This window comes from Candida margitis, assembly GCF_024628925.1.
Source record: "Candida margitis strain CBS 14175 chromosome Unknown scaffold4, whole genome shotgun sequence".
Taxonomy (NCBI): domain Eukaryota; kingdom Fungi; phylum Ascomycota; class Pichiomycetes; order Serinales; family Debaryomycetaceae; genus Lodderomyces; species Lodderomyces margitis.
In genome coordinates this window covers 317,449-344,481 of record NW_026261813.1, presented here as the reverse complement: position 1 = coordinate 344,481, position 27,033 = coordinate 317,449, and the positions used below count along the sequence as shown (strand labels likewise).

Sequence of the window (27,033 nt, the reverse complement as noted above, 5' to 3'; positions counted from 1 at the left end):
TGTCGCTTTGCATAGCTTGATTTGTAGCAGACTTGTGTAACTGTATAGATGTAATGAAGTCGTTTTTCAACGCGCCGAAAAATATCCTTAAAACCTTGTCCCCACTCCAACCGCAAATGCTTCAATCCTTCATCATATCAACAGCATTATCCTTGTTGGTAAATGCTAATGTGATAGGTGTCAGTGATGATCGCCAACTGCTATACCAACCGCAAATTGATGAGCAGGGTAACAAATACTGGCACTGTTTGAACGACACCTCAATAAGACTATCTTATGACCAGATAAATGACGACATTTGCGATTGTCCTGACGGGTCAGATGAACCGGGTACAAATGCCTGCCCAAATCCACCATTCAAGTTTTACTGTAAAAACGAGGGGCACTTTCCAAACTACATTGACCAATTTAAACTAAATGACGGGGTGTGTGACTATGAAATTTGTTGCGATGGGTCGGATGAGTACAAGCTAGGTGGCTGTGAAAACAAATGTGGAGAAATCCACCGTCAGTTTGAGGAGTACAAGAATAGTAAGTTGGCATTTATGAAGAAAGCTGGTGTAAAGAAACAGCAAACAATCAAGCGTGCTCACAATGGTAGGCGCAAATTGCGCGAACAATTAGACTCTTTGGAACTGCAAGTGTCAGAATTGAAAGCCAAAATCAACAAGTTAAAACTTCAGTCTGAAAACTTAGAAGAACGGGACGAATCAGTCTTTGATCAGTTGCGAGAATATTTTGGAGGATTAGCTGACAAGTTAGAGTTGCACAAGCGGGATATCCTACACCAGGAGTCGAAACTTCAAGCTTTGGAAACCATCTTGAACTTTTTATCTACTCATTACAACCCCAACTTCAATGATGCTGCGGTGAAGGAGGTTATACACAAGTTTCAAGAATATGTTTCCAACAAGGAAGAAGAAGCACTAGAGGACATTCATGAAACTAACCAGATCATAGCTCAATTAGCTGAAAAGGCAAAGGAAATGTCGCACCTGGGTGTTAAAAAGGTGACCCATTTCACTCCGTCCATATCAAATATGATACATTACTACTACCAGCTTTTGACAGATAAATTCTTACCTAAGCCAGTAATCGAGTACAAGTCGGATTTTTCAAGCAATGAATTGGATCATGAAGTTGAAAAGTTGGAGCAGGAATTAGAGAAACTTCAAGCCAAGATACAGGGTGTCAAAGTCAATTTAAGTTCTGATTACGGACCGGAAGATATTCTTCGAGCTTATGAGAAAGTTGCCATCACCAAGAACCTAGGTGGTTACAACTACAGAATCAATTTGCTACAAGGAATTTCTCAAGACGATATCTTTATTGGTAAATTTAGAGAATATAAAGATGGAAAAATCACCTATCAGGATGGAGCTAAATGCTGGAATGGACCTAGACGGTCAGCTACGGTCGAGTTCACTTGTGGAGAAGGGCCAGAATTAGTATCAGTGAGTGAACCAGAAAAGTGTCATTACTATTTCACTATTCAAGGTGAGTCATGGTGTGATGCAAAAACTGAGAAAGATCTTCTCAACAATTTCAAGATAAATTACGACCTATTATAAATACTTTTAATCAAAAGTAATCTTCTTACCTTGGAACTTGACGTTTTTCAATTTTTCTTCAGCTAGTTTCTTTGCTTCCCAGGATGGATGAATCTTTTTATCCTCGGTAGGTGGTGTAACCAGCAGTCTAGCTTTACGTTCACCTAAAGGTTCTGTGTTGGCTCCAGTTGGTTGTTGCTTTTCAGCTAATAACTGCGCCTTCAATTCCCTCTTTCTCTGCCTCTCTTCATACTCACGTTGTCTTGTTTCACGCTCACTTTGAATACGCTCTCTATCCTTGACAATGTGTTTGGCTTCTTTACCATACTTCTGAGCCCAAATCTTCTGTCTTGCCCTTTGGCCTCTTCGATTTTTCCGTTGTTGAGTGATTGACTTTACTACTTCATCATTGTCGACATCGTCACTTTCATCGTCTGAACCACCGGAGTAGTAACCTTGAGCTAGTTCAGGCAAGTTGTAGTCATCCTTGGAATTTGTTTTTAATTTCTTTTTTGGGGGCTCTTCTTCGAAAAAATCGTCACCGGAGTCCAGATTTGAGTCTGATTCATCACTCGCAGCTTCTGAAGGCTCCTCGTCGGTAACCTCATTGTAGTTGATATTTGGATCTAGAGCACCATTGTTGTCATCGTCATCATCTTGGTCAGATTCTGCCACCATACCATCAAATGCTGATAATCTGTCCTCGTTTTCAGACTCCTTGTCGGCGTCCTCTTTAGAGTCTTCTTCTGACGCGCTCTCGTCTTCAGCATCCGAGTTATCATCGTCAACAGTTTTACCCGTTTGCTTCCTCCTCTCTTCAAAATCTTGTTTGGATAAGTTACCCCTTACCATCTTGAAGCTCCACTCTATATCATTCATAATCGATTTGACAGCTTTGCTATTCCAAAGGTTTGAGCAGTAATTATTCACCTCTTTAGAATTTTGGCAATACTGTACAAAAAAGTGAGACGGATTAAACGGACTGGACTTGTCGGTAATATACTCTCCAATATTGGAGGGGATGTACTGAGGTGGGTTCGTTTTCAATTGCTTGCTTGTCAAGACTGTTGACGCTATGCATTTGATCAATTTAGCAGTTATTAATTGTTGTATAAAGTCGTCTTGGACAAACACATCCGGAGCTTCCTTTTGCTTAATAAACTTTTTAACCTCCTTATCCAACTTAGTGTACCCAGAATGATATTTCTGTTCAAAGTATCGAGCTTTGAGTGTTCTGATTTCCTCTTGTGCTTCTGCTTTGGTTGTCGGTAGTTTCTTTGCCAACTTGTTGTTATGGTTCAATGCAAATAACAATTTCTTCGTATGGGGGTATCTAGGAGACACATCCTCAAACTTGGCCTCTAGTAAGTCCAATTTCCACATTTGGTTGGTGTGTTTCATGGTCTCAATGTGATGATGAGTTCAAGTACAGGATGAGTTCAGATACGAGATGAGTTTAACAATTTTTTTTTTCTTTGTACCAACTTTTGCAACTTGAAAACTTCCCCAACAATATGGCTGATACGCCGGAACCAAAGAGACAAAAGGTGGATAAGCCTCAAACGTATCAATGTGAATACCTTCTACCCAAGAAGAACAAGAGATGTCGCATGTTGAGGAAGAAGCAGAACAAGTACTGCTCGGAACATATGATTCATGATACGACTTCGAGTCAGAAACGAATCCCGTGTCCTTTGAATCCTAATCACACTGTATGGGAAAAGGATTTGACATTGCATTTGGAAAAATGTAATGCTAGACCAGAGACGAATCATGATCCGTGGTACGTGGAAAATTATAACCATGCATTGCGCAATTCAACCCAAGTTACATTATTTGACAATGGTGGCCCTCAACATGACGAAAATTTCTACAGAGAGTTGCTAGATAAGATACAATTCAAACCACTCAAGAGGATCATAGGCGAGCACGAAGGGTTGCTGAAGCATTTGGAAGAAAAGACAAATCAAAAGCACATAATACAACAATCTTCAATTATAGGTAATTTGAAGCGACTTGGTTTATTATCGTCGGATAATTTTTACGTGGAGTTTGGCTGTGGCAAAGGCGAGTTATCTAGGTGTGTGAACCAATGTGTTTTGTATGACTCCTCTGAGTGTGGACCAAATTATGGGTTTGGGTTGATAGATAGGGGTACAAACCGGCTTAAGGCGGATAACAAGATCATCCAAGACTCTGAACCATTCAAGGCAAAGCCTGTTATTAAAAGAAGCAAGATCGATATAAAGGATTTAAACGTAGATAAATTTTTGGAGGATATTCGTCCAAATAAAGTGGTCGCGGTTTCAAAACATTTATGTGGGGCAGCCACTGATCTCACGTTGAAGCTGCTTTTGAATTCGAACTTATTCGAGAATGCAACGTTTGGAGGTGTACTACTAGCAATGTGCTGTCGCCATGTTTGCTTCGGGGACGAGTTTTTACCTAAGTCCAAGGAATACTTGTACAATTTGGGGTTTAATACTACTCAATCAATCAAAGTATTGAAGAAGATGGTTTCGTGGGGGGTGAACTTGAATGACGACGAACGGAACAACAAAGATTCTGGTTTATGTTCCAAGCAGAGATACGAATACGGAATTAAAGCAAGAAGGATTATTGATGAAAGCAGAATTCACGCGTTGAAATCGATATTAGGTGATGAATACAATGTTGAAATATTTTGGTACGTTGATACAGATATTACAAAAGAGAACGTGTGCTTGTCAATCACAAAGGGGCCATAAAACTGGGTGAACTTATGATGAAGTTTCGCCGTCTTTGCTAATTCTTTTACTCTATGTAGAATTATATAGCTCATTATTATAATATAGAAGTAGGCGGAGCTGATAAAGTAGCTAGCGATTGCTATCCACTAACTACAAACCTGTTAAAATGACTGAATATTCATATGTACGACCAATTTGCAACCAAACATCTCCAATATAAGGTTAAGCTTCCATCATCACTAGATAACCACTTATCCATCCATATTCCCGTATCTCTTACTATTTTATTGCCCTTACGCAAAGTCCTAACAATCAATTCTATCCCCCTTTATCATGTTCAAAGATGCTGAGGTATCTTTATCTATTACTTCTTGGTCAATGAACATAAATCTCTGGTTCCTTATATCTATGTCATGACTTTTGCAAAACGTCCAAAAGGACCTTCTTAGCTTTACTGTCGGGTTTATTTTGTAAATAGACTTTATGTTGGTGTCAGATGCTGTCATTATTTCAATAGGTTCGTCATTTCCCCTACGACGTCCAGCATCAACCTCCTCTATTATTGGCATTATTTAAAAGACAACAAAGTAAGCCGTACACTGGTGTAATTGTATATGCAGTGTTTTGGTAAGCTTGTCAATCGAACGGGTACTATGAACAAAGGTAAAGTTGAGTAATAGGACGTATATTATGCTTCTTCTATTTGCTGTCAAATGATAAACTTTAGTTTTGTGCATGATTTTTTTGATAGAAAGGGGATTCAATCTGGCTCGTCTAGAAAGTGACAGACTACTGTCAAACCTTGCTCTTGTGTCATACTTGCCCAGGTAATGACAAAGCTAACTGAAAAAAGGGAAAGGATTCGAGGTGTTTGAAGTTGATTATATTGACACCGATAGCTTTAAAAGCGTTGAATAAATCTAATAAGATGTTGTTCGTGATTTCCACATTATAAGCAACATCATCATAATCATTCTGCACACATAGAGCGCAAGCCCTTTTTTTTTGTGCAATATTTTTGTCTTTCCAAAAAGAGAATACTCTCTCTTTTTTTATGCCACATTTTCTTTTCATTTCTTCTACGAACGGCATCAAAGTTTATCGACAATATCAGTCGCATCCTTTTATGCTTCTTCAAACACACATGAAAGATATAGAGGGTAAAGTGAGACGAACACGGAATTTGAAGAGGTTGGTAACCGTTGGAGTAGTATTTGGTGTTTTAATATGGGGGTCATCATTTTTGATATCGGCCATTGACCACTTTTTCACTACTTTGGAGACAAAGTCGTACCATGATATTCATTTTCATGTGTTAGACTATGAATCAGAACTGAATGATGCTATATTTGCAACCCCTTCAAGAAAACCAACGGAATTTGGAGACAAGATACCTTTGAATAAAAAGATTTTCGACGAGCATACATTGTCTGCAAAACACCATGAAATTCAATGGATAAGAACCCCCTCCTCGATTCACGATGACAAGGGCACTTATGTTATCAAAAATGACAAGAAAAATGATGATTTCGAGGTGGTTATAAAGTCAGTTTCTGACGAGGAATACAATCAAATATTGATTGAAAAGTCTAGTTTTGAATACAAAGGTGAAGTTTACAATGTCGAAGACTTTATCGCTTCACCCGACTTACAAAAAGTCATTCTCAAGACAAATGTTACATCGCAGTGGAGACACTCTTCACTGGGGCTCTACTGGATCTTAGACGTAGCCACGCAGCAGGTGGAGCCAGTATTCAAGAGAGCAAGAATATCTACAATTTCGTGGTCCCCGGACTCATTGAAAGTAGCATTCATTCACCAAAACAATATTTATGTGCAAGATATTTCACTGAATGAAGTGGTTCAAGTGACAAATGATGGGTCTGCCGAAATTTTCAATGGTAAACCAGACTGGGTCTATGAAGAAGAGGTTTTTGGAAGTGACATTGTTTTATGGTGGTCACCAGCTGGTGACAAGTTTGCTTTTTTGAAATCAAACAACTCTGAAGTGCCAGAATTTGTTATTCCGTTTTATGCTCAGAACAATTTCGAAGATTACCCTGAAATTGTCAAGATAAAGTATCCAAAAGCTGGTTATCCAAATCCAATAGTCGACGTTTGGACGTATGATTTGACCAAGGATAAAGCTGTCAAACATGAGTTAAACTCAAAGAAAATTGAGCTGACTGAAAGATTGATAACCGAAGTTGTGTGGGTAGGGGAAGAAGTTTTGGTGAAAACATCCAACCGTGCCAGTGACTTGCTTGAGGTTTTCCTTGTTGGGAAAGAACCGAGATTAGTTCGTTCGCATACGGCTGAAAAGTCTTGGTTTGAAATAACTTCCCACACACTTTTTGTCCCCAAGAATAAAACGGTTGGACGTCAGCAAGACGGTTATATTGACACTGTCGTTGATAATGGGTTTAATCACTTGGCCTACTTCTCACCACCTGACACCTCAGAATATGAACTATTAACAAAAGGCGATTGGGAGGTTGTTGGCGGTGTTGGTGCTTTTGACTACAATACAAATGTAATTTACTTCACCAGCACATTGAGGTCTTCAATTGAGAGACACATTCATTCAATTAACTTATTGGACAGGTCTGACGATGGGCTTCCGTATATCAGGGATATTACGGCCAATGAAGGCTACTACTCGTCATCCTTTTCATCAGGTGCCAGATTCTTGTTTTTGTCGGTCTTAGGTCCTGATGTACCAAAGCAACAAATCAATGACTTGAGGTTGGAAAAGAAAGTGAAAATCATTGAAGACAATTCCGAGTTGATTGAAAAATTGAGAAAATATGTGGTTCCAGAAGTCAAGTACAGTACTGTTGAGTTACAAGACGAGGATGGTAAACCATTTCTTGCAAATGCTGTTGAGGTCTTGCCGTTGAACTTTGACAAGAAGAAAAAGTACCCAGTATTGTTTTCAATCTATGGAGGTCCTGGGTCGCAAATGGTTGACAAGAGGTGGTCAATTTCATTCAGCTCTTTGGTGGCGGCAGAATTGGATGCAGTGGTAGTCACTGTCGATGGAAGAGGTACCGGATACAACAATTTGAATTCAAAATTGGGTTCCAATTTCAAGTTTATAGTCAGGGATCAACTAGGCAAATACGAACCAAGAGATTTGATTTCTGCTGCTAATATTTGGGCCGGAAAGTCGTATGTTGACCGTGAAAGAATTGCAATCTGGGGCTGGTCATATGGAGGCTTCTTGACTTTGAAAACACTTGAAACTGATGTCAAAGACTCTATATTCAACTATGCCGTTGCCATTGCACCGGTCACTAAATGGAAGTTGTACGATTCAATCTACACTGAGAGGTACTTGAGAACACCACAAGAAAACCCGCTGGGCTACGAAACAGGATCAATTCACAATGCCACCAACTTCAAACACGTCAAGAAATTTTTTATTGGGCATGGAAGTGGTGATGATAATGTTCACGTTCAACATTCTTTGCAATTGTTGGATGAGTTCAATTTAGCAGAAGTGGAAAATTTTGAATTTATGATTTTCCCCGATTCAAATCATGGAATGACGTACCATAATGGACAAAAAGTTGTTTACGATAGAATTTTAGATTTCTTCAAAAGAGCATTCAATTATGAGCTCGATTAGGTATTATTTGTATAGTTTGTTTAGACTGTAATTCGTCTTTCAGTTCGATTCATGGTCAAGTTGTTGCCGCCCCGCCCCTGGTTTCCGTTTTGGGAACTTTGTAATAGGACACGTGATCCTTTGATGAAATTTTTTTCTCTTTTTTTTTTCCAACACTTTAAATTTTCTTTTTTTTCCCTTTTCTAAATTTTTCAATTGAAAGCTCATCTCCACCTCTCTTTAACAACCTCAGCATTTCACAATGATTATCTTCCAAGACGTTATCTCCAACGACGAGTTATTATCCGACGCTTACGATGTTAAGTTAGTCGACGACGCTGTTTACGAAGCTGATTGTGCTATGGTCAACGTTGGTAACGGTGACATTGATATTGGTGCTAACCCATCTGCTGAAGATGCTGATGAGGCTGTGGAAGACGGTTCTGAAACTGTCAACAACGTTGTCTACTCATTCAGATTGCAACCAACCCAATTCGACAAGAAGTCATTCACCACTTATATCAAGGGTTACATGAAGAGAGTTAAGACTTACTTGGCTGAAAACGACCCTGATTCAGTTGAAGCTTTTGAAAAAGGTGCTACTAAATACGTCAAGAAGGTCTTGGGATCATTCAATGACTGGGATTTCTACACCGGTGAATCCATGGACCCAGATGCTATGATTGTTTTGTTGAACTACAGAGAAGACGGAACCACTCCATACGTTGCCATTTGGAAACATGGTGTCAAAGAAAACAAAATCTAGGTGCATAGATGTATAGTTTAATTCTGAATTTGGCCGTTTGATATCTGACATGTAGGTGGAAGATCCATGTGCTAAAGTCTTCTCATCTCTGGAAGAAGTGTAGTATTTTCAGCGGTTATATTTCGTTGCGTTATTATACTAAAAAGGCTTGCTATTGGTCAGCAACAAACCACAACCCCAAAAAAAAGGTGCAAAGCATAATGTTGAACACTTTTTCCATTTTCAAAACTGCAAAATGGACCTAAAATATGACAGTCTCTACAGGGCATGCATCAATTGAAAAAAGAATTTTATCACGTTGGGGTGTTTCAGTCTGATGATATTATCCCATTTGGGATAAATTTAAGATAAACCTGTAGCGCCGCGTAAAGAAAACCTTTCAAATGAAGTAGAAACAGAATTTTATAAGAAAAGAGAGAAAATTAAATCGAATGTTGGAACCACAAAGCGTGATAGAAGATTTCCCACACCAAAGCATAACTTTGGTCAGGTCAAACTACCCGAAGCGAGGTGAACCGGGTAGAATATCAATTCTTCATCAATCTTTAAAATCAGCCAACCACCCAATCACTAAAAGAAACAAATACTTCAAAATAAAAAGAAGTAACATAAAAAGTAATGTCATTCGTAGACACTCCCGACACTGATAGTTCAATAACATCAGAAAACAAAATTTCACTCATCATCACGGCTGTGCCAAAAATACGGGCTACCTATAAGATGCATAGGAATAAGAAACTACGGAAAACGTTTAGAATTTTCTGCAATAAGTATCATTTGGAACTGAATTCAATGAAATTTTTGTATGGGGATAGAGAGATAGATGCCAGTGGCACACCCAATACATTAGATATGATAGATCGGGATGTGATTCAGTGTCATGGGTATAGTGAATCGGGGTAGTGCGAGATTAGGAACAATTTAGTTTTATGTATCATTAGTAATAGAAAAACACTGTAATCTTTAGAGTTCAAGTGTGTGTCCTTTGGCAGTATTGTTTATGAAGTATCTTACTAACGGTACTGGTATAACAGAAACATTCTCCCTGTAACATATAGGACAACTGATGTTTGAAAGTTACTTCGTCGCAATCTTTTTGATATGCGTCTCTAAAATGTCCACAAATTTGATATCTTTTATTTATTTTGTAAACTGTGAAATCCATCATCACTTCCATCTGATCAAAATTTCATCTACAAAGATAATTTCATATTCATCATGGGGGTCGAGCATACGCCAAATGTGTCAAATTCGTATAGGCAAAGAACTGATCCATTGATTGATAAGACTAGAACGCCAACAATTGAATTCTCGATTTCTCCTGATAGCGGATTAAGAAACATGAATGATTGTGGACTTTTTGACACTTCAATACTGCCAATAGCCCACCCTCGTGAAAGAGATAACACTAATTATGATGGTATTCATCGGAATGTGTTTGAACGTGACCAATTTCTGGCGCTTGATGAACTAGCACGAAGGCAAAGCAAAGTAAAACAGAGTACACCCTTAGGAAAAGACAAGAATGGCGTCACAGAAAATGGATATCAAGAAGAGATGATAAACGAGCATAGTAAGCCACTACAGTTTCATCCAAAAGACTCTGATGCTCATCAATCTCAGCATGTCTACAATCATGGCACAAAAGAACCACAATTTAGAAATGAACCATTGATGCAGCCTTATTTATTTCTGCCAGGACCCAAAAATAGTAGTCCTCTTGGTGAAAGTACTGCCAGAAACTCGCCACAAACAAGTAATCCAAATCCAAGTGAAACAAGTAATAATGCAAAAATCCAAAGTGAACAGCGGCATGAGTCTCCACGAGGACATGAGTTACCAGATGTTGGATACTGCACAATAAGCCTACAGGAGTACCATTTGTTGCTTAATGATAAGAGAGACAAAGAGCACTTGCTTAACGAGGTGAGGCGCTTGGAGAATTTATTAAGAGAAAGTGGTTGTGATTCAGAGACTGGTGAGCAATTGAAGCAACATAAGTATACTCAAACCAGTCTTCATGCACAATCTAACCCTATTATAGGTCCTCCTGTGTCTGATGTATTACAGTCAGAGATACATGATTTGCTTACGAAGTTGGAAAAATTGGATAAGTTAGACAAGTTGGACAAATTGGATAAATTGGAGAGAGAATATGAACAATGTGCTCAACAAACGAGGCCATTAGGCAAGGGATTATCAAATGAAAAAGGTGGTGATTCATTAACAAATGGTAAATTGAAGCAAAATGTATCTATTCAAACTAGTTTTCCAGTGCACCCTGATACGAACGTAAATCCCCACATATCTGTGACATCAAATCCAGAGACTAGTTCAAATCAAAGTAATAAGAAATCCGTTGCTTGTCAGTGTGATTTTACCCAGAATACACATAATAGGCAAACGCTAAATTCCGAGATACAACTGTCAGAAGGAGTTTCAGTAGATGATGAGAAGCAACAACTGTCAGAAAAGTCTTCTTCAATTGATAATGAGGATTTGTTGCCAAACAACGGCAAGGATGAAAATGATTACAATAATACCAACCAATTATCACCCCTCAATGGTACTAGTCAGGGGAATGTTCATAATTCAAGCACCAACACCACTCTTGTTTCACATGATAATATGTTTCCCAAATTCTGTCAGGATAGATATAAATACCCCATCAATGGACCCAAACCACGGCAAAGTGACTTGGACAGAGTAGATCAATTATCCCATAATGATCTTGTTTATTGTGTTAAAACTGTTTTATCTACTTTAATGGTGGAATTGGATAACAATTTTGACCTGAATTTATTACGATTATCTCATTTCATCGGCATGCTGCTGCAGTTTACCAAAACGATGCATAAGATCCTTTATGAAAAAAGAGGTGATTTAAGTTGTTCTAAATGGTTTAGAGGTAAAATGTTGACTAAAGAGAGTGCGATTGATGATCGTATGGAAGGTTTACAAGATATTTTTAATGAGATGTTGGGGGATATTTATCGATTGGAACAGTCAAACCAGCTAGAGGAGCGTTGTTAGCACCAACAAGGTTTGGGTGAAGCGATACTGAGTTTTGATTTTATGATCCCTAGTTGACTTTGACTATGGGTACTACTACTTTAGCTATTAAAAGTCTTCTATTGTAATTATGAATGCATAAATAATAATCCTTTGACATTAGTTACACAAGATCAAAAAAAAAAAAGAAAAAAGGAATTAGAGTTCTTTAAATTTTACACCCTCTGACTAAAAAGATCACCTATCACCCATTACAATGTCGTGTGACCCACAAATCTCAACCAATGGCAAAGCCATTGCACGAGCTTTATCACTTTTATTTGTCTTTGGATTGTACTTTTTAGTATTTAAAAGAAAGTCAACCTTCGCCCCCTCTCTCTCCTGCATGATTTAAAATAGCACGATAAAAATAATAATAAATAAAAAATATAAAGTATCACAAAGATGTCATTGATGATGAATAAACGCTTTTGTTCTAGATCAATCAGTAGATTTACTTCTTCTTATTCTTCTTGTGCTTCTTATTCTTTTAAATTAAAACAGTCAAATTTAAAGTGCATTTCAACAAAGATTGATGTAAATAGATGATTTTGAAGAAGATTAGTCAAGTTAGTTGAAATTAGCAAAGTTATGAAAAGTGGTATGTTAGTTCACCTATATTATCTGTAAGTATCTGTAAGTATCTGTAAGTATCTGTATCTGTAATGTACCTATACGTCTGGTATGTATGTCTTGTATGTATGTTATATCTGGTCTGGTGGTATGAGGCTTTTGAGATTACGTAAATTGACCCTTTCTTTCTTTCTTTAGTGTCATCTATTTTTTCCTTTTTTTTAGTTATTTGGTTATTTGGTGAAATAGAGGAAATGTGAAATGACTTAAAAATAAATTTTTGTTGTCTTTATTTATTATCTTTTCTTTTTCGATTGCTATGGTCTAACATATACGCTACCAGATACATCTGATGTATATGTAAAAGATCATTGTTATTATACATTACTAATCTTTAAGTTGAGTCAATCTCGTAGTAGAATCATTCATAAATTAAATGTACTTTAATATATCTCTTTATCTGTCTCTTCTCATAATGTTGTTGGTAAAAAAATTGCGGATGATCCAAAATACAATGTACATTATCTGATTTCAGGCTATAGTTGCAAATAATTTCAAAAATAAAATGTGATCAACAAGAGGAGGGGGGAAGAGGTAGGGCCATGATTTTCTCACTCAAGACTTACACCATTCACATCGTTTAAAGCTACTCTAACTTGTATAGTTTTATAACTGGGTCAGATGATCTACTTCTGTATGCCTTGTCCTTGGTTGTTTTTGTCATCAAACTGATATTCTTAAATGACACCCCCCCCCCCCAAACCTCTGATTCACGTGCCATCTCGTAGTCTCCCTAGTCTACTTAAACATCATACACTTGTAATTATGACAACAACAACAGCTACATCTCCCTAGTAATTGCTAAATTCATCCCAACTTTTTATTTAAAATCTAGAACAAGAAAAAGGACAAAGGAATTTTGTAAGTGTACACTTTTATAAATTTTGGAGAAGTCCGCAATCACCACAAAATTCCATCATCAAAAAAAATAAAGAAAAAAACCACAATCAACAACAAACAACAACATTAACAACCACGACAAGTAAATACACACACACACACACACACACACACACACACGCACGCACACACACCTTCATCAATTCTTCAACTATATAAACACTGTTCATATATCCATACACCATTGAGTAACACTGCTTACACAACGACAATTGTACCCCCGTCTGTGTTGCGCAATATATTTTCAAATTCTCCAGCTTTGTTAGAACAAAAATGCATCATCATTTTTGCATACCAATCATCAATTAAACAGCAAATAGTACACCAATTTGAAAACACAACATTATTATAAACTACTCAGTTTTTGATAAGTATACTAAATTAAAGCTAAATTTAATAACAACTTTTGACAACTTTACTTTGACTATTACACATCAAAAAGGACTCTGTATATCAAGAAAGCAACAAAGGGGACCCCCATTTCATTATACATCAATACAGACTATTTTTATTATCAGCATATACTAAACAAAGGATTTGCCCAACAATGAGCTATTTAGAGCATTCGCAACAGCCAAACCCGCTGTCTCAACATCAAAAACAGCATAGTCAACAACAACAACAACAACAGCAGCAAACATCTCAATCACAGTCACTGTACCCACAACAAATGAATAATATATTTTCCAACCAGCCTTTTCAAAGATCACAACAACCATTGTCAAATTTAACGAGTCCTCCAGCGTTGCAACCTCAGCAACAATCCCAACCAATTCCTCCTCAACAATTAACCACACGAAGTAGAGGGGACTCGATTTTTTTGCCTCCACCCATATCTTCATCTCAAATTCGACCAACTTCTGAGCAGTCGTATGAGACAACAACTGCCAACCCGCGCCTAAATCAATCCAGCGGCAACCCACTTGGGTCACGCTCAAACAGTATATTCAGCTCGCTCATTAATTTGCCAGGCTCCAATGGTAACTCGATCAGTGAGCAGTCAGGCGTATCTTCTCAGCAACCACAGGCAGCTGCAGCTTCTGCGGGCGGAAGCAACAACAAAATCGTTAGCACTGGAAATCAAGCACCAAATTTACCGCCTACATCTCGCTCACGTCAAATTTCGCTAGTTCCAAACCAGGAGTTTACCATTGAAGATTTGGAAAATCTTTTTGGCAACAATAAGGAAAGCATGGCCAACCTCTTTGCCTGGCAACAAGGAGATTTAAAGTTTTCACTCAGTGGTGCTTCTGGAGGACCTGCAGGGAACAACTCTACTGCGGGTGCTGGTGCGGCAGTGGCTGGGACTGTTTCTGCCCCTGCTCCAAATGCTGGAACCAACGCAAAGGGCAAAAGTGGCTCGCTTGATTTGTCGGCTTGGATGGATAATTCTAACCAAGCGGGATCAATAGGGTTCAACAATAGTATCACGGAAATCATACAAAACATGATCTCCAATGGATCAATAGATTTCAGCAACATGAATAATCAACAACGTCGTGATTCAATTTTGAAAATTATAAATAACCAGACGTCACTGAGGAATCCACGAGTATCAATTTCTTCAGCCAACTCTTCAAATGCGAGTGCAAATTTGAGACTGGATATTTTCGAAAAGGGAAAAGAAAAGCTGAGCACTAAGCAAAGTATTGATGGAGGAAATAAAGGCAGAAGTAGGCAAGGTAAGCGTTCAAAAAGTAAGTCTGAAAAAGAATTGTCGCCGACTTCTTCTGTGTCATCAAAAGCATCAAAACGCAACGATGAACCTCAGTCGCCGAAAACGTCGCCAAATTTATACAACACTAACCGTATTTCAGACGCGTCTTCTTACCCTCCTACCGCATACAACCAACGCCCTTCAGCAAATTCACTGTCGCAAAACGTTTTCCAAACTAGCGCCAATCCAATGTCCCCTTCAAACCAGTATCAGTACTCCACGTTCCCCAGCTTTAATAATCTGCTTTCCTTCCAAGCAATGCTGCCAGGTGGTAATCGCCAAAATAGTTTTATGGGTGGATACCAGTATCCTCTTCAAAATCAACAACAGCAAATTCAAGGACAAATGCCCCCTCAACAAATGTATTCACAAGTCAGCCGTCCGCAAGTGCAACCGTATCAACAGCCGTATTTGCAGCAGCAACAACCACAGCAGCAACAACAACCACCTCCACAGCAGCAGCTGCAATACTACATGCCTCAACTGCAGCAATATCCACCACAGCCTCAATATCAACAGCAACAGCAACAACTTCAACAGCAAATACAAGAGCTGGGATCATCGAAGAAAAGGAAACAACCGGCAAAGCGTACACGTCAAACGAAAGACGCTGTTGATTCTGTCAACCCACAAGCTGTTTCTCCAGTGAATCCAAATCTAATCCCGGCTCAGCAAATTGCCAGATCAGAGGATGGTAGGCCACTTCTAGGAGCTACCAAAATTGATCAATTAATGTTGGTGATCCAAGCTCGTGACAAGGGGGTGACTAAATCAATTGACCAAGGGCCAGATGGAAGTGTTTTGGCTGCACGAGGGGGGTATGGACCGGGAAGTCAACCGGCTCAAAGCGAGATTGTTCCACGCCCGGTCACACTTGTTGGCGGCGTTGACAAGCCACAAAAACACAAGTCAGACTCATCTCATGAGGAAGGAGAAGATGAGCATGATAGTAAACGTCACAAGGCCAGGACGCAACAATGTCCGTATTGTTTAAAATACTTTACGCAGTCGACTCATCTTGAAGTTCATATTCGTTCTCATATTGGGTATAAGCCATACGAGTGTACTTATTGTCACAAGAAGTTTACTCAAGGAGGTAATTTACGAACTCACTTGAGGTTGCACACGGGTGAGAAGCCATTCACGTGTGATATTTGCAATAGGTCCTTCAACAGGAAGGGGAACCTTGAAGCCCATAGGTTAACTCATGAGAATGTGAAACCGTTTGAATGCAAGTTGGACAATTGTGACAAATCATTTACCCAGTTGGGAAACTTAAAGTCTCATCAGAATAGGTTTCATTCGCATACATTGAACACGTTGACGCATAAACTAGCAGAGTTGAGTGGACCGGCTTTGGAACGATTACCGCCTGATGAAAAGAATTTGTTATTGTACTTTAAGAGCTTGTATAAAAATTCAAACAAGGGTATTAGAGGAAGGGGTAAGCAACAAAAGGAAGGGTCAGAAGGCTCCTTGGCTAGTCCTGAAGCCACAGTGAGTTGATAAACTTTAGCAATACTGTGGTTTAGCGATTGCTCGAAGATATTCAATTTGTTGATATTTGTTTTGTTCCGGTTCCATTAGAGAGGTGTTCATTTCACTTCTTAATTGGAAGCTAGTGGCAATTGAGTGTTTTATTTTTATTTTCTACGATCTTTGATGTTTTGTAACAGTATAATAATGTATAGGTAAAATCAATCAGATAAGTTTTATTGTTTTGTTTTGTTTTTTCCGAATCGCGTGTCGTGTTTTCACTTCACACAAAAGCAACTATCACTTGGAAGATAAAATTTCGAAATTTTCTCACATATTAAAAACATATACCCACAGTTTACACCACGAACTACAAAGAATCAGCTACAGGACTTTGCTTTTCACGAAATGAACTTTTTAAGCAAGACACTAAGCACCTTCACTGGTACTTCGATACCGTACACTTTTAAAGAGAAAATCGTCGATCCCGTCACACTTGCATCGTCACAGCTCGAAACTGATCAAAATTCAATTTGGACCTTATACAACGGTGTCAACCCGAAGGACTCCTCTGATGTGTCCATATTTGAATTTAGCCTTTGCGAGCCAAAAACTCAACGCTATGAGCTACTAGCACGTAATGCGTTTAAAAAGTTGAAATTGATTAAATTTCCGGGAATTATATCCATTATTGACTTTATTGAAAATGATTCCCACTTGTACATAATTACCGAAAGAGTACTTCCCTTATCGGTGTATTTGGGAAACAATAAATTGGATAATGATGCATTGGTGGCTGGGCTCTATTCTGTTGAAAATTCATTGAAGTTTATTAATGATGATTGTAATTCAGTGTATGGGGGATTGAATTTTTACAATTCGGTGTTTGTCAATCGACTGGGAGATTGGAAATTAATGGGATTTGAAATTGTCACCAATTTGACATCGGACCCTGATCAACCCATTTATCGATTGAGTCAGTCTTTGCCTCATTTTCAACAACAGGATATTGATCATGACTTTATTAGACAAAATCCGAAGAAGTTTGATGGGTTCAAGTTGGCATGTTTTGTGTATGCAGTATTCAACGGAAAGGGGGTAGTTGATACTAGTGTGAAATTGCCGGTCAAGTTAGTTGGTCCTGTCAAGAGGTTGTACGCTAAGCGATCAACCATTGCTGCGTTTGTCAAAGAGTTGGAAGCTTTCCACCAACTGAATAAAGTCATCCAATTTGACCATCAGTTGTATGAGTTACACTTTATGAATGATGGTGAGAAAATTACCTTTTTCAAGTATGAGTTGCCGCAATATATCGAGGATGATATATATCCACCCGGAATGTTGAATTACAAATTACTTCCTGAATTAATCCGTCAGTACAAACAGTTGACGAAGAGTAGTAGCACTGCTGCAGCTGCTCCTGGAGCAGCCACTGATCCCAATGTGCTTGATCCTATGACGAGACAGGAAACTTTAACAGCCATCCTTAATTTAATTGTCAAATTTGGAACAAAGTTGACATCCGACGAGTTCAACAAACAAATAAAGCCCATTATTTTTGAAAGTTTCAACCTTGCTGATCGAGCAATTCGATTGGTGTTGTTGACCCATTTACCTGCATACCAAGAGTTTCTTCTGGATTCAGAAATTCAATCAAAAATATTCACACCATTAATCACTGGATTTCAAGATACAAATTTCATGATCAGAGAAACAACCTTGAAATCAATCACTATTATTATTGATAAGATTTCTGTCAAACAAGTTAATCAAGAGTTGCTCCGTATCCTAGCCAAATCTCAAATGGACCCAAAACCTTCAATTAGAGTCAACACGTTGATTTTAATTATCAAAATATCATCCAAGATTTATTCCAATTCCAAAAACAATGTGCTCATAACTGCCTTGTCGAAATCATTGCGTGATTCATTTGTTCCTTGTAAAATTACTGCATTAAATGGGTTCAAATCATTAATTGATGAATTTTCGTTAGAAGAAATATGTTCCAAGATATTGGGCCATTTAGCTATATCTTTGATGGATAAAGCGTCAGCTAAAGTTCGCCATGAGGCTAAAGATGTGTTTGATTTGTATTTGAGTTCAGTGGAAACACATGCAAAAGAATTGCCCAATGTTGAGCCTGATGAAGATGAAGAAGAACGTGAATTTTATAAACGGTTTGCACCAAAGCCACAACCTGATGAAGAAGGTAGCAACTCTTTTTCTGAACCTTCAAACTCGAACGCTGCTGCAAATGGCGGCTACTTTGGATGGGGAGTGGTTAACAAATTGACCTCGTTTGGTGGTGGTAGTGGTGGCGCAACTGCTGATATTGCCACTGGTGGTCAATTGAACAAAGATTTCAACCAGTCTACACCTGATATCACTCGAATCGGTACCCCTACACAACAGCAATTGCCGATCTTGGAAACTCCTGTCAATGTAAATGCAATCAAAGATACTGGTGGCGATGAATCAGGTCAAGGATGGGATGACGATTTCAACGAAGACTGGCTTGACAACGACAATGAATCTAGTATCCAAAAGCCAATAGTTGAACCAATACGAAAATTGAATCTTGGCAAATCAACTGATATACATACATCTACACCAGGGGCAAGGTCGGCGAGAAAACCACTAGGTTCGAAAAAGCCAACATCATTGAGGTTAGGGCACAGTTCCAAGGCCAATCCGAATAAACCTAAACCGACATTAAATTTGAACTTGGCTGTTGATGCTGCTGATGACGGTGAAGAGGACGAGTGGGGAGATGGTTGGTGATGTAACAAGTTAACTTTTAGATTAATTATTTATTCAAAACAACATAGAATGTGAAATCAAAAATGTAGAGCATTTTTTTGTGTGTTGAGGTGCTTGATACGGCATACAAGTGGAGTTTGAACTTCTATTTTTTTGCAGCCATATGACGACAAAAAATATCCTGTTCTGAAAAAATGCTAGAGACAAGTTTAATAAAGCAAAAGTGAATAACATGCCAAGCTCTTCAAACCAATCAAAGTTGTGAAGTTGTGTTACGAGTGTCACCACTGCTACTCCAATTATGTATTTCTTCTATTTTATATGATTTTACACGTGGTAAAAATTACGCCAAATTTGAGGTAGCACAAACACGAAATATTTCCATAAAAAAGTAAAAATTTTTATATTAGCTCTTATGGCCAAGTTGGTAAGGCACCTCACTAGTAATGAGGAGATCGTAGGTTCGAATCCTGCTGAGAGCATTATTTTTTTGACTTCTTCAACCTTACTGCTTTGTACTTTTAACGACATCGTAGCTTTGGTGCATAAATTGTAAGAGCAGACCATAGCTTAATTTAAAACCAAGCAAACTTTTTCATTAACAAAATAACTTGTGCGTGTAAAATGATTCCAAATTATTTTTTTTTATTGTTGTATTTTGTGGGAGCTCTCAATAATCATCGTGATCTTAACTAAACCCTATCCTTTCAATATTGAACCGTTCACATGAGCAATCAGCAGCGTAATGACAAGAAATCACTGTTGAATAAAAAGAAAACAAAGCTTTACAACAGCCGTAACATTAAAGCACAAAATCAGGATGCTTCCTACGACCAGCAAGACACGAAATTGAATGTGCCTGAATTCATTGAGTCAAGAAAGTACGAGATCAATGCATTTGAATTGTCCCAATTGAAAAGCAAACAAGCATTGAACTCACGGTGCTTCCAGAATTTGCCTCGGCTGATGAGACGAAGAGCTGCGTCTCATCACATAAGTCGAATTCCAAAACGATTGCGATCAAAGGCGCTACGAGAGATGAAAGGAGCTAAAACTCCTTCAGGAAAGGTACCCAAGGGAAGAAGGCTATACAAATTGTTGCAAAAACAGAAAACTTTGAAGGTGGCATCAAAGTTGAAGAAGGAAAGATGCAATCCTGGTGAAATTTGGACAAAGTGCAATATACGTGCTCATCATAAAGAAATTGCAGACGAGTTGCAGCAGTTGTGGAAGTCCCGTGAGAAAAAGCTTAATAATTCTGTTGGATCTTTTGACCATTCAGCGAGTTTTTGTATAGCTCGACCCCCACGAAGGAGCATCAAGTATGGTAAAAGACAGCAAAAGTTTGCCTGGATACCAAGCCATATTTGGCATGCAAAGCGGTTCAAGATGTCGAAAAAGTTTGACTTCCAAGTTCCATATACGCCTACACAAAAGTGTTTCAAGTTTATGAATAGGCAAAATAAGTATAGGGCAGTATGTTTTGACACGTCCTATAGAGGGTCATTGAGTCTCAACTGGGTCCTGGAAGACAGCTTGTATCAATTTTTACGAGCATTATTGAACAAAACCTATGTTCCAGGATTAGTGATGAATGGAAATAGGTCGTACACTGGTGTGATGTATATCCAAGGCAAACCTAGCGCTTTTGGAACTATTTTTATTTCCCGAGAAACTCGCTGCATGCTATTGCAAATACAAACTGAAAACTACGGGGAATTTTTAAGGAAGTTACGGGAATACATTTTAGCAGCTGGTCTACGTTTAGACTTTTGCGATTGCCGTTACAGTTTAGGCAGCATTGATTTATCAGGACCCTCGAGTTTGGAGTATTTGAGCAAGGTTTTACATTTGCGGGATGCATCAGCGGAAGTAATGAATATTTGGGCGTCCATATCCTCCCACAGAGATAACTCTTTGATACCAGTAGGGACCACACTAACGTTTGAAATCTACGATCCACGTCTTTGGAGTAAGCCGACAAAATTCCCCATAAAGAGCACTCAAGATATCTACGATACAGTAGTGCAACTTAATAACGAGCGTGTTACTAGTGACGTAACCATTGCCTCGTTGTTGTCTTCTGAAGGGAGATATGCATCTTATGAAAACCAATTATCAATCAAAGATTTAGGAAGGATTCAAAGTCACGGAACCCCATTTGAAAAAGTGCTGCATAGCAAAATTCCACTTTTGTTGACCAAGACTGCGCCACAGACGTGGTCTTTAATTTGCCCTTGGTTTTGGACTTTACCGATTTGGATTCAATTGGTGAAGATTCCCGGTATTAAACCTGGCGGATTGAAACAGATGTATCAGTTTAATTTTGAAAACCACAATCCTACGTACCCATACGATTACCCATGGAGCGACGAAGGTCAAAAGTACAATTGCATGATTGGAGATTTGAGTAGAGACACTGATGCTAAAAAGCCCAAGAAACAAATGTCTTTACAGAAAGCCGAGGAACGATTCAGTACCCTTTATGATGCTTACACTTGTGATTGGTATAATTTAAGAAATGCAAGGAACACTCTAAGTAAGATAGAGAGTGAATGGCATCAATACTGGGATGCTGACAATAGAATTCACCCCGATGCATTTGCAAACGAATTAGCTTCTACTGTCTTTGAGAACAGAGCTGATGATAAACACAAAAGTGTTGTCCGACTTATGACTCCTTCTAACTATAACCTGAATGTAGCGATGTTAGGGGATTATAGGGTTAGAGACTTGCCAGTGACCCCAATCGCACTCAAAATATTAGGCGAAGGTGTGATTGAAAACAATGCTCGAATATATGAAAACAAAGTCTGCAAGGATGAACATGTGGTGGGATTTGTGACTACAGGCGGGTTTAATTTGAACGAAGGCAAGTGCACAGGAGTTGGAGCAGTTTTCTTTACAAATAACATGCTGAAGAAACCAAAGGATCCAATTTTTGTTAGAAATCCAGGAAAAGAGTTGATGTATGCCTGTGAATACGAATGTATAAAACAATAAATTGAGTGGTATTTGTTTTGGTAGCACTTTTTTCGCTAAAAAAACGCCAACTATAAATACTTTTCAATTCCCACCAAATTTTTTTTCTCATTTTTTTTCCCTTTTTTTTTTTTTCTTCATACTTACCTTGAGATATTACAGGAGATCAAGTAGTCCTGCAATCATTTATTAGATCCAGAGGCATTGCACATTTTCCTACACCTCCTACTGAATGTTTCTTTGAAGCTGATGTATGGGGGGTGGAAAAGATCGCCATGGGTTGAAAAATGCCAACTTTCATTAATGGTTCAGTTACTCTTTTCCACGGTGTATGAATGCTTTGATATTTCGCCTGTTTTTGCAGGATGATTTTGAGAAGTTGTTCTTACCGTGGAGATAATTGGATCAGAAAGTGTGGGTCTTTTAATTTTTGGTTTATTAACATCATTTTGAATTTATTTTCCAATTTGATTGGTTGTCGACACTTTCCACTTTTGCGGGTGTCAAATGTTCTCGAGACTGACTATTGTTTGGAAGGACTTTTGATTGGCAATTGGATGTGTGATGACTGTGCACAGTGAATAGAGAGGTTTCTTATCATCATTGTGTAGAGATGTGCTGGGAGGGGGTAAAGGCGCAGTTTATAGTAACGCTTTAATACAGTCTCCAGTCCTTGAATCAACAATGTAGCAACATGAGTAGAGCTTCAATTTTCATCTTATTTTAACTAGACTATAAAGATTTTCAAAGTGCTTTGATAGGTCTTTCTACACACGTAATAAATTACCACAAGCTACTCTTTGTGTGCCCACTTTTATCGTTTTGGTGTCCACATTTTTATCAATGCTTGTTTAAACAAATCAACATTGTACTCTATAATTGTCAATGATTTCTCCGAGTCAGCTGGTGTGTCGGCAAAACTCTCATTTCGTATCAATGCCACCAAAGCCAAACCTCTAATCATTTGCTTCAAGTACAATGTAGACCCATTTGACAAATGACTTACCGATCTCAACTCTTTGTTCCCATCAGGTCCTTTGACACCACCGTTTTTGTTGACATTTTCATCGTTTTCAATATACAAATCATCCAAATCAATAGTTATATCAATAAATTCAGCACAAACTTCGTAAGTTTGTATATCAACCGGCAGCGAGTCAGTAGCTACATATATTTTCGAATTGACGTCAAAGAGGAACACTTTATCAATACTTGAATGTTGAACAAGGTTATCCAACATGTGCTCCAACGAGGGCAATTCTGGTATCAAACGTTGCACAATTCTCGAAAATGCTTCATATACCGAATGATCAAAAATTGATGTCAAGTAAAAACTCACCAGGACTCCCTCCAAGCCCAAGTCTAGTAATTCATCCCCGGTTCTTTGCATGATATCTTGTTGTGCATCCATTCTGTAATCCTCACTCAACCCGTCAACTTTATGTATCAATACTTCTATGTTTATCTTTGGATTCACTCTATATGCAAAATCAATAATCATAGACAAGTTTGTCAATGCATTCAAATACTCATCTTGAGAGTCGATAACGTATACCAAAGCCCCAACTGAGGAAAAGAGTCTTTCCGAGTCGTAATTTGGTTCGAAGTAGTTCAATTGTCCCGGAAGCTCCATCACTGATAAATCAATCAATGAAGAAAACTGTTCATTTGTGGGCTTGGATGTACTCTCAAGGTAAAGTGTATCTAGTGGTTGCATGTTGTGAAATACGACTTTGCATATTGACGATTTACCACTTCTTCGCAACCCCATAAGTAATATGGTTGCATTGGTATCTTTCGGATGGGGTACTATTGTGGCTTCCATAGTCTATGTGTGTGTGTGTGTATGAATACCTTTCTTTCTATATTAGTTAAAATGTCCAATTCGGGCAATTTCATCAGCGGATTTTTCTATCCTACTAGCTTTTACCAATTTTTTGATTGAGAGAGAGAGAGAGCCGCACACTCCAAAATTTATACAACGTACATTAGGGCAAGAGGATATACAATATACAAAATATACAATTCATAAATTATGGTCTCAATCTCTTTGGATCTCTTGGGAACAATGAAGCACGACGAATGTTTTTCAAGTCCAAAAAGAACATAACCACTCTTTCCAATCCGATACCACCACCAGCATGTGGAGGACATCCATAGGTGAATGCATCAACATAATCATTCAAACCTGGGGTATTTGGATCAACTTCGTGTGCCTTCATTCTCTCCTTCAATAATTCTGGGTCGTGGATACGTTGGGCACCAGACAAGATCTCTTCACCTCTCATGAAGAAGTCATACGAGTTTGAGTATCTTGGATCCTCTGCGTCAGGCATGGTATAGAATGGTCTAATGGCTAATGGGAATTTGTCCAAAATATAGAAATCAGTGTCGTACTTTTCACGGACCAACTTACCCAACAATTTCTCATTCTCAGTTGACAAATCTTCAAAATCATCAACCTCTTTACCTGCTTCTCTCAACATGGCAATACCTTCTTTGAAGTGCAATTTAACCATGTTAATCTTGAATTCTTCAACTGGAAATTGTTTTCTGACAGTGGCAATCTCCTTACCATACCTTTCTTTCAATTCAGTAAAGATGAATACAAACAAGTCTTCCAAAACTTGCAAGACTTCGTCATAGTGTTCCTCGAATGCCATTTCCAAATCCAATCCAGTGAATTCCGTCATATGACGATGGGTGTTTGAATTTTCGGCCCTGAAAACTGGAGCAACTTCAAACACTCTTTCGAAATCACCAGCAATCAATTGTTGCTTATACAATTGCGGCGATTGTGCCAAGAAAGCAGATCCCTTAAAATAGTTAATTTCAAACACGTTCGAACCACCTTCTGAAGCAGCTCCAATGATTTTTGGGGTGTGTATTTCAGTGAATCCCTTTTTGGACAAAAACTCTCTAAATAATTGTGAGACACCGGATTGGATTTTAAAGATTGCTTGATTTGTTGGAGTTCTCAAGTCAATAACTCTAGAGTCTAATCTAGTGTCCAAGTTGACAACTGGTAAGCCCAACTCTTCAGCCTCTTGCTCAGTTCTTGAGGCATCTTCCAACAAAAGTGGCAATTGTTCTGGAGTCTCTTGAATGGTGTAAATTTTGGTGATGTGTATTTCTGCATCTTGTACAGTAGCCGACTTGACCAACTCATCGACTTTGGCGACTTTACCTTCTACCAAAACAATACTCTCTAAACTAATACCGCCTGCCCATTTCACCATTTGTTTCGAAATGGCCGTGTTGTCGGTTTCCTTGTTGGTTTTCAATAAAGCTTGGATAATGTTTGTTTGTTGTCTCAAGGCGAAAAAGACCATTGTGGCACCTTGCTGTCTTGTCTTGTGGACTCTTGCTCTGAGTGTAACAGTTTCTCCATCGTTGGAAGCTGATATGTCGGCAATCTTGGATCTCTTTACATTTGACTTTGATGACGAGTTAATAATGGGTAATTTTCCGTAATTGGCCTTTGCTGGATCGTTTGCCGCCTCTTTTTCCCTTGCTTCTTTCTCTTTGGCTAATTGGGCCTCTCTTTCGGCCTTCTTTGCTTGTTTTTCCTTCTCTTTTTGCAATTTCTTCAATGCCTTCTTTGACAATGGCTGTCCATCTTCACCCAAGATAACCTCTTCTGGTTGTTCAGAGGTTGAGTTTTCTTGCTTGGCAGCTGGGGATTCAGCTGGCTTTTCATTGATTGATAAGTTTTCCAACTTCTCAGAGGTAGACATTGTTAGTTTGATGTTATGGTACTTCTTCTTCTTCTTATTCTCTTTTTTTTTTTTCAAGGGAGAAAATGAAAATGAGTGAAAAATTTAAAAGAAATAATTTTATTTTATTTTTCGTTTCTGTTCGTTTCTGTCTGTTCTGTTCGTTCTTCAGAGAAAAGGTGAGACACTTTTTTAATTCAAAATATTTTATATTTGTTGGTCTCTTCTATGACTCAAACAAAACTACTTCACTTATACTTAGTAATCACCTACAAAACAACATCAATTTCCTTAATCAGTTGGATGCATATTCTTTGGCTTTTTTCAATTCTTCTTTTCTTTGTAAACCTTCTTGTTTCATTCGTGCTCGTCTTTCTTCAATAGTTTCCCAGTCTTTATTTTTTGTACCCTTTTGTTGTGTGTTATCATCATCATGATCATCACCATCAGCACGCAAAGGTGCATTGATGATATTCTTTTCAATGGCGTTGTTTAACTGCTCCAATTTCTTAAAGTTTTCTTGAAATCTATCAAATGACACACTGGTGATGAATTTCAAATACTCCTCTGTCACAAAACATCGATAAATGTCACCACCTTCTAAATATCCAATAGGCACATCCAATTTAATTGAGGTTCTAATGGCCACATTGTAATTGCTTCCTATGCCACTCTCTCTAAACCCACAATTCATCGCAACCGAGTATAGTTTGTTAGCTGCAGACTGATCTCGACATTTGACATGCAATATTAGAGCCTCAAATTTGTACAATATAGATCTTGTTTCATACGATGATGCTGGGTATTCATGCACGTACTGGAAATCAATTGATTTGTACCAGTTCTCAAGATTCGACGTGTCATGGGTAACAAATATCCATTTACCTTCATTTCCCTTCAGTACTAACTTATTCTGGGTACCCTCCAAGTATACTGAAACTCTTCCAGAGCATGAAGATGTTGTCACCATATCACGATGCGAATTGATTAAATTTATTATCGGTATACAATGATCATCGATGGTTCCCTTTGGAGACGCGTCCAAGTTCTCGGGTCCATTTGTTGATATATCTCGAAGTATACTTTGCTTCTTCTGAGCAAAAGAGTCTTGCATGTTGGATGTTGGTTATATGGCAAAAGAAT

At 38.3% G+C, this 27,033-nt stretch overlaps 12 protein-coding genes across 12 annotated transcripts; 8 read left to right on the top strand and 4 right to left on the bottom strand. All coding sequences in view use genetic code 12, as the record gives it.

Annotated features, from left to right (window-relative positions):
• Nucleotides 1-116: 116 nt before the first annotated feature.
• CANMA_002905 (uncharacterized protein) lies at nt 117-1,571 on the top strand (the record flags this gene model as incomplete). Its single annotated transcript, XM_051815025.1, has 1 exon — nt 117-1,571. The coding sequence occupies one exon, from the start codon at nt 117-119 to the stop codon at nt 1,569-1,571; it is 1,455 nt and encodes a 484-aa protein (XP_051671546.1).
• Nucleotides 1,572-1,577: 6 nt separating this feature from the next.
• Nucleotides 1,578-2,933, bottom strand: BUD22 (Bud22p; the record flags this gene model as incomplete). The annotated part of the gene is made up of 1 exon (XM_051815024.1): nt 1,578-2,933. One exon carries the CDS (start codon nt 2,931-2,933, stop codon nt 1,578-1,580), a length of 1,356 nt encoding a protein of 451 aa, XP_051671545.1.
• Nucleotides 2,934-3,064: 131 nt separating this feature from the next.
• On the top strand, nt 3,065-4,297 carry CANMA_002903 (tRNA:m4X modification enzyme; the record flags this gene model as incomplete). Its single annotated transcript, XM_051815023.1, has 1 exon — nt 3,065-4,297. The coding sequence occupies one exon, from the start codon at nt 3,065-3,067 to the stop codon at nt 4,295-4,297; it is 1,233 nt and encodes a 410-aa protein (XP_051671544.1).
• A 1,126-nt stretch (nt 4,298-5,423) lies between these two features.
• Nucleotides 5,424-7,910, top strand: DAP2 (Dap2p; the record flags this gene model as incomplete). Its single annotated transcript, XM_051815022.1, has 1 exon — nt 5,424-7,910. One exon carries the CDS (start codon nt 5,424-5,426, stop codon nt 7,908-7,910), a length of 2,487 nt encoding a protein of 828 aa, XP_051671543.1.
• Nucleotides 7,911-8,151: 241 nt separating this feature from the next.
• TMA19 (Tma19p) lies at nt 8,152-8,655 on the top strand (the record flags this gene model as incomplete). The annotated part of the gene is made up of 1 exon (XM_051815021.1): nt 8,152-8,655. The coding sequence occupies one exon, from the start codon at nt 8,152-8,154 to the stop codon at nt 8,653-8,655; it is 504 nt and encodes a 167-aa protein (XP_051671542.1).
• Nucleotides 8,656-9,873: 1,218 nt separating this feature from the next.
• CANMA_002900 (uncharacterized protein) lies at nt 9,874-11,688 on the top strand (the record flags this gene model as incomplete). The annotated part of the gene is made up of 1 exon (XM_051815020.1): nt 9,874-11,688. One exon carries the CDS (start codon nt 9,874-9,876, stop codon nt 11,686-11,688), a length of 1,815 nt encoding a protein of 604 aa, XP_051671541.1.
• Nucleotides 11,689-13,786: 2,098 nt separating this feature from the next.
• Nucleotides 13,787-16,462, top strand: CANMA_002899 (uncharacterized protein; the record flags this gene model as incomplete). Its single annotated transcript, XM_051815019.1, has 1 exon — nt 13,787-16,462. The coding sequence occupies one exon, from the start codon at nt 13,787-13,789 to the stop codon at nt 16,460-16,462; it is 2,676 nt and encodes an 891-aa protein (XP_051671540.1).
• A 378-nt stretch (nt 16,463-16,840) lies between these two features.
• On the top strand, nt 16,841-19,213 carry CEX1 (Cex1p; the record flags this gene model as incomplete). The annotated part of the gene is made up of 1 exon (XM_051815018.1): nt 16,841-19,213. One exon carries the CDS (start codon nt 16,841-16,843, stop codon nt 19,211-19,213), a length of 2,373 nt encoding a protein of 790 aa, XP_051671539.1.
• A 705-nt stretch (nt 19,214-19,918) lies between these two features.
• CANMA_002897 (ribonuclease P/MRP protein subunit) lies at nt 19,919-22,195 on the top strand (the record flags this gene model as incomplete). Its single annotated transcript, XM_051815017.1, has 1 exon — nt 19,919-22,195. One exon carries the CDS (start codon nt 19,919-19,921, stop codon nt 22,193-22,195), a length of 2,277 nt encoding a protein of 758 aa, XP_051671538.1.
• A 793-nt stretch (nt 22,196-22,988) lies between these two features.
• Nucleotides 22,989-23,999, bottom strand: CANMA_002896 (uncharacterized protein; the record flags this gene model as incomplete). Its single annotated transcript, XM_051815016.1, has 1 exon — nt 22,989-23,999. The coding sequence occupies one exon, from the start codon at nt 23,997-23,999 to the stop codon at nt 22,989-22,991; it is 1,011 nt and encodes a 336-aa protein (XP_051671537.1).
• A 208-nt stretch (nt 24,000-24,207) lies between these two features.
• DPS1-1 (aspartate--tRNA ligase) lies at nt 24,208-25,911 on the bottom strand (the record flags this gene model as incomplete). Its single annotated transcript, XM_051815013.1, has 1 exon — nt 24,208-25,911. The coding sequence occupies one exon, from the start codon at nt 25,909-25,911 to the stop codon at nt 24,208-24,210; it is 1,704 nt and encodes a 567-aa protein (XP_051671536.1).
• Nucleotides 25,912-26,185: 274 nt separating this feature from the next.
• Nucleotides 26,186-27,004, bottom strand: CANMA_002894 (tRNA methyltransferase; the record flags this gene model as incomplete). The annotated part of the gene is made up of 1 exon (XM_051815012.1): nt 26,186-27,004. One exon carries the CDS (start codon nt 27,002-27,004, stop codon nt 26,186-26,188), a length of 819 nt encoding a protein of 272 aa, XP_051671535.1.
• Between the last annotated feature and the right edge of the window lie 29 nt (nt 27,005-27,033).